The sequence below is a fragment of the Nothobranchius furzeri genome, chromosome 14 (genome assembly GCF_043380555.1).
Source record: "Nothobranchius furzeri strain GRZ-AD chromosome 14, NfurGRZ-RIMD1, whole genome shotgun sequence".
Lineage (NCBI taxonomy): Eukaryota > Metazoa > Chordata > Actinopteri > Cyprinodontiformes > Nothobranchiidae > Nothobranchius > Nothobranchius furzeri.
The window spans coordinates 27517693-27535172 of NC_091754.1; the positions used below are offsets into that span (position 1 = coordinate 27517693).

At 41.3% G+C, this 17480-nt stretch overlaps 1 protein-coding gene across 5 annotated transcripts in view; it reads right to left on the reverse strand.

The window, feature by feature from the left end:
• Positions 1-17480, reverse strand: part of LOC107389753 (target of Nesh-SH3) — a 35106-nt gene that overhangs the window by 9161 nt on the left and 8465 nt on the right. The window contains exons 2-14 of one of the 5 annotated variants that reach the window (XM_015966086.3): positions 16581-16760; positions 16439-16507; positions 16210-16342; positions 13675-13865; positions 13402-13448; positions 12852-12900; positions 9337-9402; positions 9076-9153; positions 7814-8782; positions 7438-7515; positions 6952-7122; positions 5700-5765; positions 1003-1065 (exon numbers count right to left, since the gene is read on the reverse strand). In XM_015966086.3, the coding sequence (XP_015821572.1) occupies positions 1003-1065; positions 5700-5765; positions 6952-7122; positions 7438-7515; positions 7814-8782; positions 9076-9153; positions 9337-9402; positions 12852-12900; positions 13402-13448; positions 13675-13865; positions 16210-16342; positions 16439-16507; positions 16581-16760 (2160 nt within the window). The remainder of the gene's footprint in view (positions 1-1002; positions 1066-5699; positions 5766-6951; positions 7123-7437; positions 7516-7813; positions 8783-9075; positions 9154-9336; positions 9403-12851; positions 12901-13401; positions 13449-13674; positions 13866-16209; positions 16343-16438; positions 16508-16580; positions 16761-17480) is intronic. The other 4 variants (XM_015966087.3, XM_070544026.1, XM_015966088.3 and 1 more) reach the window with 4 other exon arrangements.

Genomic DNA, 17480 nt, shown 5'->3' on the forward strand with positions numbered 1-17480 from the left:
CACAAGGAAACAAATTCATTGTGATCATGACTGTAAATTTTTCTGTTTTGGGGGCAATTTTATATCTAGTTGCCAACAGCAGCCCAATGAGATGCAGGGTCGAGGGAAAACAGCAGGATTTGGAGTCAAGAGTCACCTCAAGGCACTTTAAAAGTAAACATTCCAACTGAACCTATCAGTGAATTGAGTTCGGTCATTATGCCAATTAGTTAAAGGTTTCCTATGTAACAAAACCCAGCAGATTGTATCGAGTCACTGACTTGTATCAGTGACTTTACAGCAATCATCATACTATCATACTAAGCAAACGTAGCGACAGTGGAGAGGAAAACTCCCCTGTAAGAGGTAGAAACCTCCAACAGAACCTGGATCAGTAGCAGTCATCCCCGTGACTCACTGGGGGGTTTGAGAAGACAGAGCAGACACACACACACACACACACACACACACACACACACACACACACACACACACACATCTCACCTCTCATTGGCTAACAGCAATGTGACTCTTTCACTGACTCCACTTGCTCTGCAACATTAATGTTTTATCTTCACAATCAACACAAGCCTGACGGTGTTCTGCTGTGTGGTGGAGTCACTAACGCTAATGGTTAGCTTCTATTAGCCATGATGCTCTCTGCTATCTCCTGGATGCTAAATCAACAACAGCCCTCTTTGTTGTGAACCAAAATGGGTGAATCCATGAATGCTAATTTACTTTATGAAGCAGTTCTTTGCGGCTTTTTTGACCCATGCATATTTTGCATATTTTCTTTTAGTGGCTAATGCCGTAAATAGGGTTAGAAGACCATTTTCATGGCAGGCCTGCGTGTGAAATTGAAGTGACGGATCATATTTCAAAAATAAGTTCAAAAAATCTTTTTTTTCTCAGTGAACTTGGTTTTAACGATCAGCTTAAATCACATCTTTGAATGGACACTTATGGATTTTCTGTGTATTTGACTGGGTTGTCTGAGTACATCTACCCTGATGCCCTCACCGTGATCACTGGATTCCCCCACCAGGTTTGGTCTCTTGTTTTCAGGGGCATGTGGGTGCAGAACTGCAGGAAATTGAGGGAAAGAAACGTTTATTACAGGTTAAATTAATAAACAATGTAGAAGAGAACAGAATAGAAAATGTGGAAATATGAAGTTAGGCGTTGTTAATACAGCTATGCAATAAAGATTAAACAGCATAACAATAAACAGAGATAGACATCTTAAGAGGGGAGCGCGTCTTCAGTAATGCTTTGAGCTGGAAACATAAAAACAAGTGCACAAACTTATTCAAGAAAAAAAGGAAGAAATCAGTTAAGTTTTCAGAAATGCAGCTGATATGTTTCACAGATTTTCTTTTGTCTGCATCTGGCTGCAAAGACATAAAAACAATATCAAAGTATGTGAGATGAAAGCAGCCCAGAAAAAATAAAGGCTGAATTATCTGCATTGAACTGGATTATTCTAATACCAGGTTAGTTTGGGTGTATTTTTAAAAGAGAAGATAAAGTAGGAGTTTTGACTCATGCATCAAAGATAAGAAACAGCATATTTAATCATTTCAGAGTTTTCTCCCAGCGCCTCCGCCCCATTTGCAGTTTTTCATTTCATATCATGAAGATTCATTAAAGGTCATTTTGTTGACAAGCTACAATAATTATCTGTGTTCTGAGTCTCCACAACACATCTGAGCTGGACCTGTCTCCTCCTTTCTGATGCTGACCTCCCCATGGTCGTAATAAATCAGCGAATTCTGGTTTTTACTGCCAAGACAAAAGAGCTGAAGAAAAAGTGAGACGTCTGCCAGCAACTCTTACTGATTACCACTGTGAATACAATCCAGGACTCACAGATGGTGTAGCCGTGAGCAAATGATAAACACATGCTTTACTCATTAAGTCACATTACTGTAATTTAAATTCATATCATTAATAAACAAAGAACACGTGTGTGTGAAGCATAAGAAAACTACAGTAACAGACGTCATGCTTTACTCAGCAAGACATGACAACAAAGCTCTGGAAAATACAATGTTTGTTCTACATGTTATTAAAATGCATCAACACATAATGTTTGTGTTATCTCCAAAATAAGGAGAGGTATAAGAGCAATAGTATGAAGATGCATGCGTTGCATGAATGTGACGTTAAAAAAAGTGAAGGAAAAGTGACTGGGAAAAGTTGGACGCCACATGTTTAAACTTTACCTTTACTATAATTGTTGTGATTTTCCATACTTAGTTTCTGAGGAAATGTAAGAGTTTGCAAACGTTTGGAGTTGGACACACTTTATCTGTTTTGTCAGATCAATTTATACATTTTTGAACGTGTCAACTGCAAAATAAACATTTAAAGTGGCAGTGTGTAGTTTTCTGACACTAGGGGGCAGTACATACATGCATTTCAGGGATTTTTACAACATTTCGACCGTGACTGTCGCTTGTTTACGAAAAACGTTACGGTAAATGTTGTTCCCTGTGGAGCAGAAAACATGGGACCTTGGGATGACTCTTCAGACTTTGACGGTCCTTCAGTTAATTCCATCAACAGAATGCAATGCTGATTGTAGTTTTCTGGGGCTGTAGTTTCCGGATCTGCTCGGGGTCCTGTGCCTGCCGATGACATCATCATATATATTGCAAAATATATTGCATCTCCTTTTTGATTCTGTTCCTTCACATAGGTTTTGGAAAGAGTTCAGCAGTTTTGTTACTAACTCATCATCTGCAAGCCATTTCTTGATGAGAAAAGCCCTTCGCTGCCAGTGTTTTTCAGCATTTTTACTGGGTTTTTTAGCATCACCGAACATTGTGCTCTATGATGGTGTCAATGCCAAAACTACTGAACAAAGAGTAGACTCACCTCTTACATCAGGAAGAATCCGTACATTTTGAGCGTTATCCGTTCTTTCATAATCCGTTGTCGAACTGTGATCGGCAGAAGCTTTTCCGGTTTGCGCCTCACTTTTCTTACAGCGAAGGCCTAAAACTATCTCCTAACACGCGGATTTTCTGCTTTCTGGTCACGTGACGTGTGGCGTACGCGGATGAAGATCGGCTTTAGAGCTGGGATGTTTGTTCTCACGGTGTGGAAGCTCGTTCCGACCACACAGTAAAAAAACGCAAATGACGACTTTAGTCATGCGTCAAAGATAAGATGCATGGGGTTGTTATAAATGTCGCCACTGCAACCATTGTAGTAATGTTGTTCAAACTAAAACTTTTACGGATGTTGTCTCCCAAAAGCATTTTTCGATTAATCATTTCATTGATTGTAAAACTACTTTGGTTATTTATGGATTAGAGTGTCCTAATTGCAAAGTATTTTATGTTGGCAGAACCAAACGACGACTACAAGATAGATTGGCTGAACACAAATACGCTATTCGCACAGGTAACACTAACTACCCAATGGCAAGACACTTTATGGAACATCACAACGGTGACCCGTCCACTTTACAGGTTTGTGGTATTGATCATGTCCCACAGTCTTTGAGACATGGGGACAGACAGAGACAGCTAAATCAGAAGGAGACTTTTTGGATATTTGAACTGCAGGCTACTTAACATCCAGGCATTAATGATGACCTAGACTTTTGAGTTTTTCTTTGATTGGTTTAGTCTGAAGTTTTGGCATTATTCTCCCTTTTGCTCTTGATGTTATAATTTTATTTCTATTGGGTGCTTTTAAACCATTTGTATATAATGTATGATATTCGGTGTATTTTATTTACTATGTCTGTTTCTTTCAATTTGGTAAGGATGACACCTGCTGGTGATTGTTGACACTTGTCACCTGTCTAACACATCTGCTATGTGGAGCTTTCTGATTGGTGTGTGTATTGGTTAAGAACTTCTCCGTACTGCTGAGAACTGTTTGACTCCCTGACGAAGGCTACATTCGCTGAAACGCGTTGGAGTTTTTAAAATGCCGTATGTGACCTAGCCATTACAATAACGACTTTTTAACTTTTCCTATTTGAGAGTGCTTTGGAGTGTTTCTTGTTTTCTTGACCACTTTAGTCGTCAACGGCAGTGAATGGTTGGATTTAAAATGACGACTTTTGTCGTCAGCGGCAGTTAATGAGTTAAATTTGTGTTTCTTACTAAATGTTTTTTAACGTGGTAACGTAACTTCTGTAAGTCGTACGTCCAGCCAGTAATCTGGTTTGATGTCATCGATAGGCACAGGACCCCGAGCCGGACAGAAGGAAACACGGTGTCTAATATGGCATCTCCCAAAGACGCTAGTCCCATGCCCTATGTTCTTTAGACCTGATTTTTATGGTTTTATGTTACAAAGCCGCCAATATTTTTCCACAACTGGATATAATTTTCTTAATAAACCAATGTTTCGATTGATTTTTCCAGAGATTAATGGTAAAAACTACACATTGTCTCTTTAAATACTCAAAAGCTAATTCACACACTGAACCATGCAACTTACTAACTTGCTCTTCCACACAAAAAATAGCACTAATGGTCCATAACAAAGTGTTCCATTCCAGAGAGATGCTGGTTCATGAGCAGGAGAGAATAGCACACCAGATTTGCAAGAGCTTTGTAAACTTGATATGCAAAAGCTTAAAATGCACTGGCAATAGACATGGAGTCCTATGGTGAATGTGGGCCTTAGGCTTCAACAGGTATGGGCTCCTCTTAGCAGTTTCTTAATGTGAATGTTAAAATATCTGGGTTTTCAAGTTAAGCTCACACTTTCTTCATAAATTTTGTGTTTTGTTTACTGTTCATCTACACTTGCACAAATAGGACACAAATGTATTTGAGTACACACAAAACTCAGCCTTTAAAGATTGCAAATGAATATCTACATAAACTTCAAGCATTTGGGGGGAGTCCTGCAAAATGAAACTTTGGCTGCAAAAAGCAAAGGTATATCTCACTGAGGTGTAGAATTTCACAAAGCTCTGTAGAGCTTGAATCGTGCATACTTTGAGCTCATGTTGCAGTCACAAGAAACAAATCGATTGAAGGGAAAAATTAAATACAGGAAATTTTAGGAATCTTATTTAAGTGTCCAAGGAAGAGTGTCTACAATGGAATGAATAAATAAAATCCCTACCAAAATGAGAACTGAAGCTGGCCAAAAAAATCTGCACGCAAGCTGTCAAACGAAGAGTTTCCAAATGTTTCTCATCAGTATCATACTTTTTTAGTTATTCATGGTGGTAACAACATTGACCAGGGGTGCCCATGAGCTTGCATGGCACTTTAGAAGCAGTTACTTTGCACGTTTTTAGAGCAGGCCGACATGCAACACTTTTACCCTTGTGCAGAGTCCTTTCCAAAAAGCCATGTGACTCCTTGAAAGCCTCTGAAAATGTCCAAGTTTCCAGCAATAATAACACAATCCAGCTGTGACATGAGACTGAAGCACAATCTCTCTTTGCAGCTCCAAACAACGGAGCTGAATAAACTGTCACCATTTACACAAATAGTCAAGATGCTGTTGGCTTTTCCACTCGAGATTCATTTAATTACTCTAATTGTCTGAACCAGTCTTGGCAGAGTAGAAGCCAGTTTTATGTCAAAATTATGATTATATGTGGCTTCAGTCTCAGCCTAGGGTAAACATACATGTCAGAAACCATGATGTCAAAAGGCGTTAGAGGACTAAGACAAAAGCCTGTCACAGGAAATGACAATGCTTTAAAATGTATTATCTTTGTTTGTCTTTACCAGGTTTTTCTCCTGACCACACCCCAGGTTTAGAAAGGGAATTGCCCCTATGATGTGCCCCATTCGCTGTTGGAGGGAAAGAAAGGTCTGTTACGACAAACATAAAGGAAAGTCAAAAAGACACAAAAAATAACTATTTTTTTTTATGGGCTCAGTATTTTTTATGTTGGTGACAAGAACTCTTTATGGGTTTGTGATAACAAATTCTATTCAAATTGAAAGTGTATGACTCTCGTCTTTTTGCATTTCCTGCTGTTCTTTTGACAAATTTGGAGGAACTGTGTGTGCTTCAGAGATGAAGAACAGAGACAAAGCTTGAAGGAGAGACAGTAGTGAGATTACAGCCTGCACAGTGTTTGGCTTGGTACAAAATGCAATGTACCTTGACCAGATGCTGTGTCCAGATTTCTCTCTTGGCCAACAAGAGTATGGAGCTAGGGTTGGGACAATATTACCTGTAATTTGTACCAAGTTTTGTAACTGTAACTTTTATTTTGTAGCATGTAATTCACATTTTGTAACACAACTTTCGTTTTGTAACGCATAACTTTGGTTTTGCAGCATGTAATTCTCGTGTCGTAACATGTGGCACGTAACATGAAACTTTCATATTGTAACTTGCAGAAAAATCTATGTACAAGTTTCAAGTCACAACTCTAAAAATGCACATCTCAGTCTAGTTACAAAATTTAAATCTATGTATTACAAAACATTTTGTCCCAATTCTAGCTTTCTTTCTCAAAGACCCAATGCAGGCTTTTTTGACCAGCCAGTCACGAGTCTTGGATTCCTGCACAATCATGGCAAGAAGGTAGAGGTCTGCAAGTTTCATGTTGCATGCAGAAAGTTACATGTTACAAAACAAGAATTACGTGCTACAAAAGTTGCGTGTTGCAAAACAAAAGTTACATGTCACAAAACATATTACAAGTTACAAAATAAGATACAAGTTACATGTTATATTGTTCCAAACCTAGCTCCATAAACAAGAGGGGCTATAAATCATGGCAACAATCTGGAACCCTGGGATGCCTTCACAGCATGCAGTAAAGGTGTGCAATATACACACATGTGTATTGTTACAAGATGTACAGTGGGAAACTATTGTATTTAGCAGGGGGGAGCAAGAAATGAAGACAGAATGCCCTAACTGTTTGTGTGACAGAATAAGAATAGAGTTTGACTTCTGGAGGTGAAGGCCATGTGTGGCTGTGGAAGAAGAGTCTGTTTGGGAAACAGAAACAACCATTACCATCGGGTATGGATGAGGTCTTGGACTGGGAGAATGGTCTCCCACCCTTATACATGGAATGAGATGGAATCCGTGTGTGGGGCACTGTGACGTTTCTTCCTCCTGTCGAAACTGATGAGCTAACAGGTGAATGCGGAACTTCATCAACAGATGATTTAATGATCCCAGAACCTAGAGACCAGAAAAGCCATTAGTGGGTTTAGAATATCTACTTCTATGTCTGAAAGATTCACCTAGATGGAAAACAGAACACAGTGTAGACAATGGATGAAATGACAAAGAAGCACAAAACAGCATCCAAAGCTAGACAGATTGCTGTGGGTATAAGTGATCAGGCTTGAGACAAGTGGCTTGTGTTGAAAATGAACTCAAACATGGAGACAGGGACAGCATTTGCATGGTGGGATGGAAATGCATAAGGGGAAACACTGAGCTCCTTGAGACTTGACATAAAAGCAGAGATGGTAATGGGACCGTGGCGTTTACCATCATTGTTACTACCAGCCTTCTCTGTGGCCAAGGGAGGTCTTGGTAAAGGTTTGCCCCCCTCTGGAAGACTAGGAGCTGTGTAAAAGAAAATGGACTTTTTATCTGGACAAAAATTATGTTGTATTGACTTTTAAAGGGGGCATACCCACGTTTTACAAGTGAAAAAATTAACATAATTGTTGGTATCACAGTCAGAGGAGAGGTAAAATGGATTTGTCACTACTGCAAAATCCTAATACCAAGGGTATGATTAAATTTCTAAGAATCTTTGAAACAAAATGTATCAGTCTTAATGCCCCCTTTAAAAAAATGATTCATGATGTGCATTGATGCTTAAATAGTAAGTGCTTATGTCAGATGGAAGGGTCTTTACCCTTATGTATTGCCTTCTTTGGAGTACCCTTGAAATGGTCAGTCCTGGTCTGAGGCTTTGACTGAACTCCTAGTTCAGATTTTGGATGTACCCCATATCCAGGATTCTCCTTTGGCAGATGTTTGGGTTGGAATGCGATGTTTAGTGTAGGTTCTGGATTGTTTGGATTGGGTGGATTGTTTGTCAGACCTTGTAAGTTTAAATCTTTAGGCCTTTTCATGGGATTTGGTTGTTTCTTAGTTTGGTGGGGTTTCTTACGTTTAGACTTAGTTGAGGGCTTGGATTGGGAATTGGCTATCTTTGGTAAATCTGCTAGTTGGGTTGGCTTTGTTTTTGGTGTCTTTACTTGGGGTTGGATTTGAGGCCTGATTAAATGAGTTTCTGGTTGAATTAAGGGGTAGATTTCAATCTTTGGTGGTGTTTCCTGGGTGGAAGGAGTTGACTGTGTGGTTTCACTATTCACCATTAGAGCTGGCTGAGAAGCTGGTTGAAATTGTGCCTGATGCTTGTTCTGGGTCTTATGATGCAGTATTGTTGGAGGTAAAGTTTGGTGTTTGGACTCTGGCCTTGATTGAAGCTTAGATTCAGATAGAGGTTGTGGTGTGGTCTGATGAACTGATTGGGAATATAGCTCTTGTTTAGGTTGTGACAGAGGGAAGGTTTGCAGTAAAGACTGTTTTTTTCCTTGAAGTTGTAAGTTGGTCCTGATTTCTGGATGGGATGTTGTTAACAGTTCTGATGTACTTTCAGTGTATGGATTTGTTGGATGTAGGAGATTGGGGTTTGGCTCAATTGGTTGATATTGCTGTTGGTGCTTAAAATTTGGGTGAGTTTGTGTATTGGGTTGAGATTGGAGCTTTTGTTTTGGAAGCTCTCCATGTTTTTCCGGTTTAGAATGGTGTACAGGCTCAGATACTGTGGTGACTGTAGCAAGTACTTGTGGGTGGAGCTTTGGAGCTTGAGGAATGTCTAGACCAAAGGAAAAGACTGATGGTCAACAAAAATAGAAACAAACCAATTTTCAAGATTTGCACCAAATTCTGCAAAAAGAAAAAACATTGAATAGTTTAACAAAAGCAAAAGAATTTGGAGACAGAAGAACAAAAAGACAGAGCTTAGATTTAACACACATGATCCAGTGACTACCATTACATCCTAAAATAAAAATTGCTTTTGACTGAATTATAATGTCTATGATTGCACATAACTGAAATAAAAACTATGAAGAATTAAAATAATAAACATTTAACTTGCTGTTTTACCGATTGGCTGTTTCTTGATCAAAGGCAGTTTGGGCCCAACTGTTGAAGGAAATTCCTGTCTAGCAGTTGTGGTAGAAGCTGGGAAAAATAAAATATGTTAGTGGATCTGAAACAAAATAGTAAAGAAAGTGGATTACTGAATGCTTGGCATAAATGATAAACACTGAAGTAAACAGCTGGGTAATAAATAGTCAAGTCATAGATACGATTTTAAATTTCTTCTGATTGTTGATCTCGTCTTTAGGTTATAAAGGTCTTTACCAGGAGTTGTTTGTGGAATTGTGTTCTGGGAGAAGGGCTCTCTGCCCTGGGTCCTGTTTTGAGGAGCTGACAAGAAGAGAAACATTTAAATTTTAAAAAAAGTTGTCACGAGAAAGCTGGTGAATAAACATTGTCAAAAAAGGGTCATATACAATACGAGTAAAGAATGAATGGTTTATATGTTTCATCATGGTAAAGTATCCCATTGCTACCAGAAGAATTTGAAATATAATTTATCAATAAACCATATTCAGTGACATTGCTTTTTAAATGCTACGAGAAGCTTTTGGTGGTCCGAGGTTTCTAAGCCTTCAGGGACGTCAAATTTGTAATTTTAGTTTATTTTATATTTAGTAAACCTATTGAGGAAAATCAATTTGAGATTATTTCACCATCTGCACACTGTGAGAAAAATCAGTTGAAGTGGTGAGGAAAGCTTGGAACTAGCAAGTCACCTGTATCTGTTTGTCACATTACAGTTAGTGCATAACTTACAGATGTTTTATCCTGCTGTGGTCCTTGAAATGAGGTGTTTTTATCAGTTGGCTTGCGTGAAAAAATATTTTACTGTTGTAGCCAGAGGTTATGAATGCATGTACACGTGATGCTGCTTGCATTGTGTTTTCATCCTGCAGCATGTTTGCAATTCTAGTTAAAGGTCTGGTTCACTCATTTAATCAATATGTAACGGTAATTTTCATTCGACAATAAACCATAACATCTGAAGTATAAAACTATGCCACGTCAGCTCTAACGCCAGTTCAAAGCGTTCCAGAGCAAGTGACGGAGTGGCCAATCCTGATCTACAACTCTTTAACCGAAAGAACCAACGACAAGCTGAAAAATCCAGTTGCTATAACAACCAGCGGCAACAACAGCTCCTTTCAGAATAAAAGCTCCATCCACCGACCCAGGCTTGGGTCTGACCAGACGTCAATAAAGTGTCGTGTGCCGGAAGTAACTCAAGACGGGTTTGATCTGAACCGCGGCTTCTCCTACCGGCTCGGTTTCCAAAGAGGGTTCACTGGACCTCGATATTCCTGATTTACAGAGGACTTCCACCGAAGGCAAGGTAGACCGGCAAATGGTGTCTCATGCTTTTTCTGAAGCTAACCAAAGCTTAATGCAAAACAACATCTTCAGTTCCCGTCAGAACTAATCGCTTCTTCGGATTTGCTGGTTCTGATTTAACATCACACGTCATCCATTCACCGCCTTATCCATTTTTAGTTGCACTATACATTTAGTTTTAAAGTCAGTCTAGTTTAATTTGTTGATAACAAAATTCTTAACTTTTAAACTTGACCCTCTCTCTTCTGTTGTCTCTGAGTGAATACGTAACGGTTATCTAATCCCTGCAATAAAAAGATCCAATCTTCTGGTTTAAATAACCCAGTGTCCATCAAATGGGATTCATCCTCGATATGGATCTTTAATGTCTATGGTCATTAATTAAACTGTAATTCCACATTCATTACAAATACATTTGCAGCCACTTGGGCCAGCTCCTCTGGGGAAATTCTAAGCCGTTCCCTGGCCAGCCGAGAGAAATAGTCCCTCCAGCATGTCTTGGGTTTTCCTTTAGGTCTTCCCCAGGTGGGACATGCCCAGAAAACCTCACCAGGGAGGCATCCAGAAGGCATCCTAACTAGATGCCCGAGCCACCTCAATTGGTTCCTCTTGACGTGGAGGAGTAGTGGGTCTACTCCGAGCCTCTCCCAGATTACCAAGCTTCTCACCTTATCTCTTAGGGAGAGCCTAGCCACCCTGCGGAGAAAACTCCTTTCAGCTGCTTGTATCTCATTCTTTCAGTCACTACCCAAAGCTCGTGACCTTATATGAAGGTAGGAACGTAGATTGACCAGTAAATCGAGAGCTTTGCCTTCCAGCTCAGCTCTCTCTTCACCACGACAGACTGGTACAACGCCCGCATCACTGCAGATGCAGCACCAATCTGCCCGTCAATCTCACGCTCCATTTTTCCCTCACTCGTGAACAAGACCCCGAGATACTTAAACTCCTCCACTTGGGGTAGGACCTCATTCCTGACCTGGAGAAGACATTCTACCCTTTTCCGATTCAAAACCTTGATCTCGGATTTAGACGAGCTGATTTTCATCCCAGCTGCTTCACACTCGACTGCGAACCGCTCTAGTGAGAGCCGGAGATCACGTTCTGATGAAGCCAACAGGACCACATCATCTGCAAAAAGCAGAGACCTGATCCTCAGGCCACCAAAGCGGATCCACTCAACACCTTGGCTGCGCCTAGAAATCCTGTCCATAAAAGTTATGAACAGATTCTGTAACAAAGGGCAGCCTTGGTGGAGTCCAACTCTCAACGGAAAACAGCCCGACTTACTGCCAGTAATATGGACCAAGCTCTGACACCGGTCATACAGGAACCTACTAGCCCGTATAAAGGGGCCTGGTACCCCACACTCCCGAAGTACCCCCCAAAAGGCCTCCAGAGGGACACGGTCGAACGCCTTCTCCAAATCCACAAAACATATGTAGATTGGTAGGGTAAACTCCCACGCAACCTCCAGGATCCCCCTAAGGGTATAGAGCTGGTCCAGTGTTCCACGGCCAGGACGAAAACCACATTGCTCCTCCTGAATCTGAGGTTTGACAATCTGTCGGACCCTCCTCCCCAGAACCCCTGAATAGACTTTACCATGGAGGCTCAGGAGTGTGATCCCCTGTAGTTGGAACAAATCCTGCAGTCCCCCTTTTTAATTGGGGGACTGCAGGGAACCTTCCTGGTTCGCCAATCCAGGGGAACGGCCCTTGATGTCCACGCAATATTGCAGAGCCATGTCAGCCTACACAACCCTACAACATCTAGAGCCTTAAGAAACTCCAGAGATTGTAGTCCCTGGACTCTGCTTCCTCACTGGAAGACGTGCCAGTGGGATTCAGGAGGTCTTTAAAATATTCCACCCATCAATCCACAACGTCCCAAATACAGGTCAGCAGCACACCATCCCGACTATAAACAGTGTTGGTAGCGCACTGCTTTTCCCTCCTGAGGCGATGGTGGACCAGAATCTCCTCAAAGCCATACGGAAGTCTTTCTCCATGGTCTCATCAAACTCCTTCCATCCTGTGTTTTTGCCTCTGTGACCACCCGGGCCACATTCCACTTGGCCTGCCGGTACCCATCAGCTTCCTCAGGAGTCCCACAGGCCAAAAGAACCCGATAGGACTTTTTCTTCAGGTTTACAGCATCTCTAACCGTCAGTGTCCACCAGCGGGTTTGGTCATTGCCACCATGACAGGCACCGACGACCTTTTTGTCTGAACATGATGTTCATTATAATCAGAAATAATCATTAAAAATGTTTTTTAGTCAACCACACCATTACATTCATTGTATGCTGCATCCTAAAAGGAGGATAAATGAAAAGTCCCAAAACAGAGTTAAGGCATAAGATAATGTAAATGATAACAAAAAAGAAAACTATTACTGAAACAAGTCTGACACAGTTCAAACAAGGATTTGGTTTAGCTTACCGTGTTGAGGAGGAAACGGAAAGGGACGAGGACCAGGAGCAAAGGGTTTCTGATGGATAGAAAAGAAAATTAGCTCATGCTCGTTACATTCCACTGATCACAACAAAACAAAGGGTTGAGTTACTTTTCTAATTTCTCTTTGTCATAAATGCTTCAATTATAAAGACCGCATCAAACTGATCAAAGTCCTTGGTGAGAAGTTTGCAGTTGAGAATTTTCCAAAGAAAGGATGTTTCATGGGTTTGGTCATAAAACAAAACGAGTGCCATCTATCTTCTTTCATCTAATTTCACTACTAATATCCATCTTCCTTTTTCTTTCAACTAATCTGGCCTTTCCCGTCATTGTACTCCAGACGTTAGCTCAGTACACACTGCTCTCTTTGGTTTGGCTAACCTTGGCTGCACTGATGTCATTTCCATTTAGCAGTTCCATGGAAATTTAACAGCAATCAACCCAGAGAAAAGCAACAACAAGGACACCACATCACAATGCCTGCTCAGAATACACATCCATACAAAATAAGGAAAGCTTTGCATCCATTACTTACTGGAGGGGTATTGACGGGACGCTTGACGATTTTTCTGATGACCTTCTCTTTAATGACAAGAGATTACCCAGAAATTATATCAGTAGAGAAAATTAGAAGCAGGACACCTAATCAAAATTCTTTTTTCAAATTCAAACAATAGAAATATTGCTAGCGATTCTTCCCTGAAGTCTAGAGTTTGAGTCTTGAGTTAACCAAACAAACTCTTCATTGCTTATAATAAAACTTAGAGAATAGAATCATCACACACAAACAGTTTAAAGTCAGACGCACCCTGGATGCCTGATACACTGACGTTGTGAACGACCGGCTTGCTCCATTTTCCAGTGCCATCTTTAGAATTAGGCTGGACACCAAATTCATAGACTGAGTTTGGCTTCAGGTTGTCAATGACCGTATCACTTGTTGGGCAGGTCTGGTATTTCCACTTCCTGTTCTTCTCACGGTAGCGAACCGTGTAGTGTCTGAGCCCAACCCAGAGTAGAACAGAGTTAACTGGTTGAAGGAAATACTTTGTCTTGAGAACAAGCTAAACGTTTAAGCCAGGTATCATCATTTCAATAGGATAAATGACAAAGACCCCTAGTTTACCAGTTCATGACCTCCTAGCTGAAAAATGTCTGGGTCAAGTTAACGTTAGTGTTCTCCGTGGCATTTTTACACTATCGCCTCAGGACCTGCTGAGGGTAACTATCCACAACGTACACGAGATCTAGGCCACATTTAAGACGCCACAATCAAGTAAAGACAAAGGTTTTAAATTGTACATGTGTACACTTAACTTCAAAACTATGAAGTTAAGTGTACATGGTTCTTCTTTGGGTTGCTAACAATACATGCTAGCTCTTTACTGAGGATATTAGTAGAGAGTTATTTCAGAAACAAAAAAGACTCATGATGCGAAAGGGATACTACACAGCTTTGCTTGCATTTAGCACCCTCAGAGTGTCTATTAAAAATTCTCTGTGGTCAAACCGAAAATGAAACTTATCTCATCGCTGTGCGTTTGTCTTTTCAACACCTTAATTTAACTGCCAACATGTCCCCCCAGCCTTAATTCGTTTCTACAGAAGTGATTAATCACTAAATGAAATAAATCAGCTCTGTTGATGATCTAAAACATGCTGGAAACATGCCGGAAGCAGACCAGCTCCACCATGTCAGCTCCCTCCACCAGCAGGTGGCGGCCTGCCACACTGAAGTTGCAAGTCTGGTATAGAGCTCCGGACCCCACGTGACTCTCAGTTAGTGGACGCCATTTTGGCATGCAAAAAGGGTAAACAAACACGGATGTAACCATGAACATGAACGGGATCCGCTTGGATTTTACTTCGTCGGAGTTTACTTCACACTTTAAAACAGAAGAAATCCTTTTATATAGTCAGAAATTAAATAGACTAAACATCTCCGACCCTTACCGTGCCCCTGGGATACTTTTTAAAAACGCCAGAAGATGTCGGAGCGGACTTCTTACCGGCACAACACCGGACCTGGCCGGGGGAACCCCTTGGGATTCCCCCGGCCGGAGGAGCTGGGGAGAGGTCTGGGACTCTCGACTCTACTGCCCGCTCCGACGCCAGAAGATGTCGGAGCGGGCTTCTTACCGGCACAGCACCGGATGTGACCGGGGAACCCCTTGGGATTTACCCGGAGGAGCTGGCTCCGGCGGCTGGGGAGAGGGAAGTCACGCTGCTGCCCCCACAACCCGACTCCGGATACGCGGATGAAAATGGATGGATGGACAGACAAATAACAGATTTACACGTAAGTAGTCTCGGTGTGTGATCTGACAATTGATCAACCGTTGCTTAAAAATTAAATACAGCTTAGTCGGTTAATTGCTGTGATCATAAAACACGTAAACGGCAGCACGCAGAACTCACGAGGCAACGTTTTACGTGATGTTTACTTGCTGCTGTGAGTAATAAGACAGAAAAAGCCACTCCAAAATAAGTTTAGGAAGCCCACTAAGAATCATAATAAAAGCATTTAAAATAAATACCATACACAGTTGAGGAAACGTTGGTTTAAGTACCTGATATGAAGCGGTCGCTGCATAAGCGAAAACCTTTACTCTCGGGATCCCACAGCTTCATTTTCGCCCGGTCACTAGCGCGTTTTATTATAATGATCAACGTTTGCGGCGCTCCGGATCTTGGGGAATCCTGTAGATGGCTCATTCCTTATGTCGTCCGCGTCCGTTCTGCATCCTGGGGCACAACAGGAATCTACCATATTTCCCGTTTGATTGAGTTTCTGACAATAACAAATAGTCCAGCTGCCGGCTTCTGCATGCCAATATGGCGCCGTTTCGATTTGAACTGTTGCATGCCGGGAGAAGTGACGTCAACTCCCGGAGCTCTATTCTGGCCACAGAGGGCGGTGGGGGTCTGAGTGACATTTCACAGATTATTTCATAGATTAACCATGTAAAGGGTCATTTTAGCACATACTGGCTCAAGAAAATGATTTAAAAATATGAAAAAGTTGCACAGTTTGGCTTTAATCTATCTCTCTAACAACACTGTTAGCATTGCTTCAAAGCTAACAAAGGGCTAGCATTTATCATCATTTAGCGACTCAAAGAACAAGCTTTATTTGAATGGGTCATATTAAATGTGGCCCAGATTATCCTGTTATCCTGGGCCAAGTCCTGCAACAACTACTTAAAAACGCAACCTGGAAGTGATTCAGCTGGCTAAAAGGTCAGGAAGGGTCAAACTGGGGGTTCACGGCATAAACCAGCTTATTTGGGACCAAATCACAGCAGTCCCCATACTAAGGTTAATCAAAATGTTGTATTCATACCCATCTTCTAGACAGTCATTCATAATATTCCCTTCATAAGGAGTTTTCAGCAGTGTTCCCCAGGACAGCAGCACTGAAGTGGGTGACACCGACCCAATTACAAGGTGCAGCGGCTTCTCCAATTCTACTTTACCTGAAAATGAAGTCTTTTATTTTGACATTCTCAAATTTTATCCCCTAAAAGTAGTATTACTGTGTTGCCTTGGTGCTGATAGCTTGTTAGGCCTACCTTTGCAATGCTTTTTCACTTCATTAGATGGAACAGGCTGGACAGCTATGAGGTACTTGGGTTCAGCCTCTAAAATCAGAAGGACATACAATTAAATGACGTCTCAGTCTTGTTACTGTGGCGCAACAGCAGTTGGCCGTACCAAACTCTGTCTCGTATGGCTGTCCATTCTCAGGAAGCTGGATGAACTGCTTGGAGAACATGCTGCTGCCATAGCCCATGATGTACCCTTCTAGCTTGGTGTCACCATCAGGCTGCAGAAACTTCATCACAATGGTGTCTCGTGTGGCACTGATACGGACCTTCATGTTATGACGTCTCACTGGGGAGAGAAGTGAGGACACCATTGATCTATTTGATTTAAAGCCGTGGTCAAACATCTTTTAGAATGACGCAAATGTGAATTGTCACAAAGACAACTACATCAGTTTTTATGACAGTTAGCATTTAATCCAGATGAAAATTGGTCAAAATCCTGAAAATGATTGCTTATTCCTTTTTTTCCCCTGTTTTTAAAATTAGCAAAAGCTCTGTGGTCTCTAGTTTAAATGAGAGTCTTGTGAGTCCATCCCTGAGGAAAATAAGCTCAAATGTTCCTCTTTCAGGAACTAAAAGTGAGCCACAGGAGAGGTGAGCAGAAAATATCAGGATTTGGAGTCTTATTTCCTGACATTCAGACATCCTGCCTCTGATTGGCTGACAGCAATGCAACTCTACCACTGACTCTGTTTGTTCTGCAACGTTGATGTTTTATCTCCACAAATTCAAACCTGAAGGAGTTCTGCTGTGTTGTGGAGCTGCTAATGCTAACGGTTAGCTTCTACTAGCCAAGACCTACTCTGCTCTCTCCTGGACGCTAAATCATCATCAGCATTCCCTGTCGTGAGCCAAGATGACTGAGTACATGAATGCTAATTTTGAATATGACATAGATGTCAGTGGCTTTTCTGACTTGAGAATTTCTCCCATCTATTTTCAGTCGGTGGCTAATTCAGCAAATGTTTGGTGGAAGACTATTTTCACATTCAGCCTGTGTGTTAAG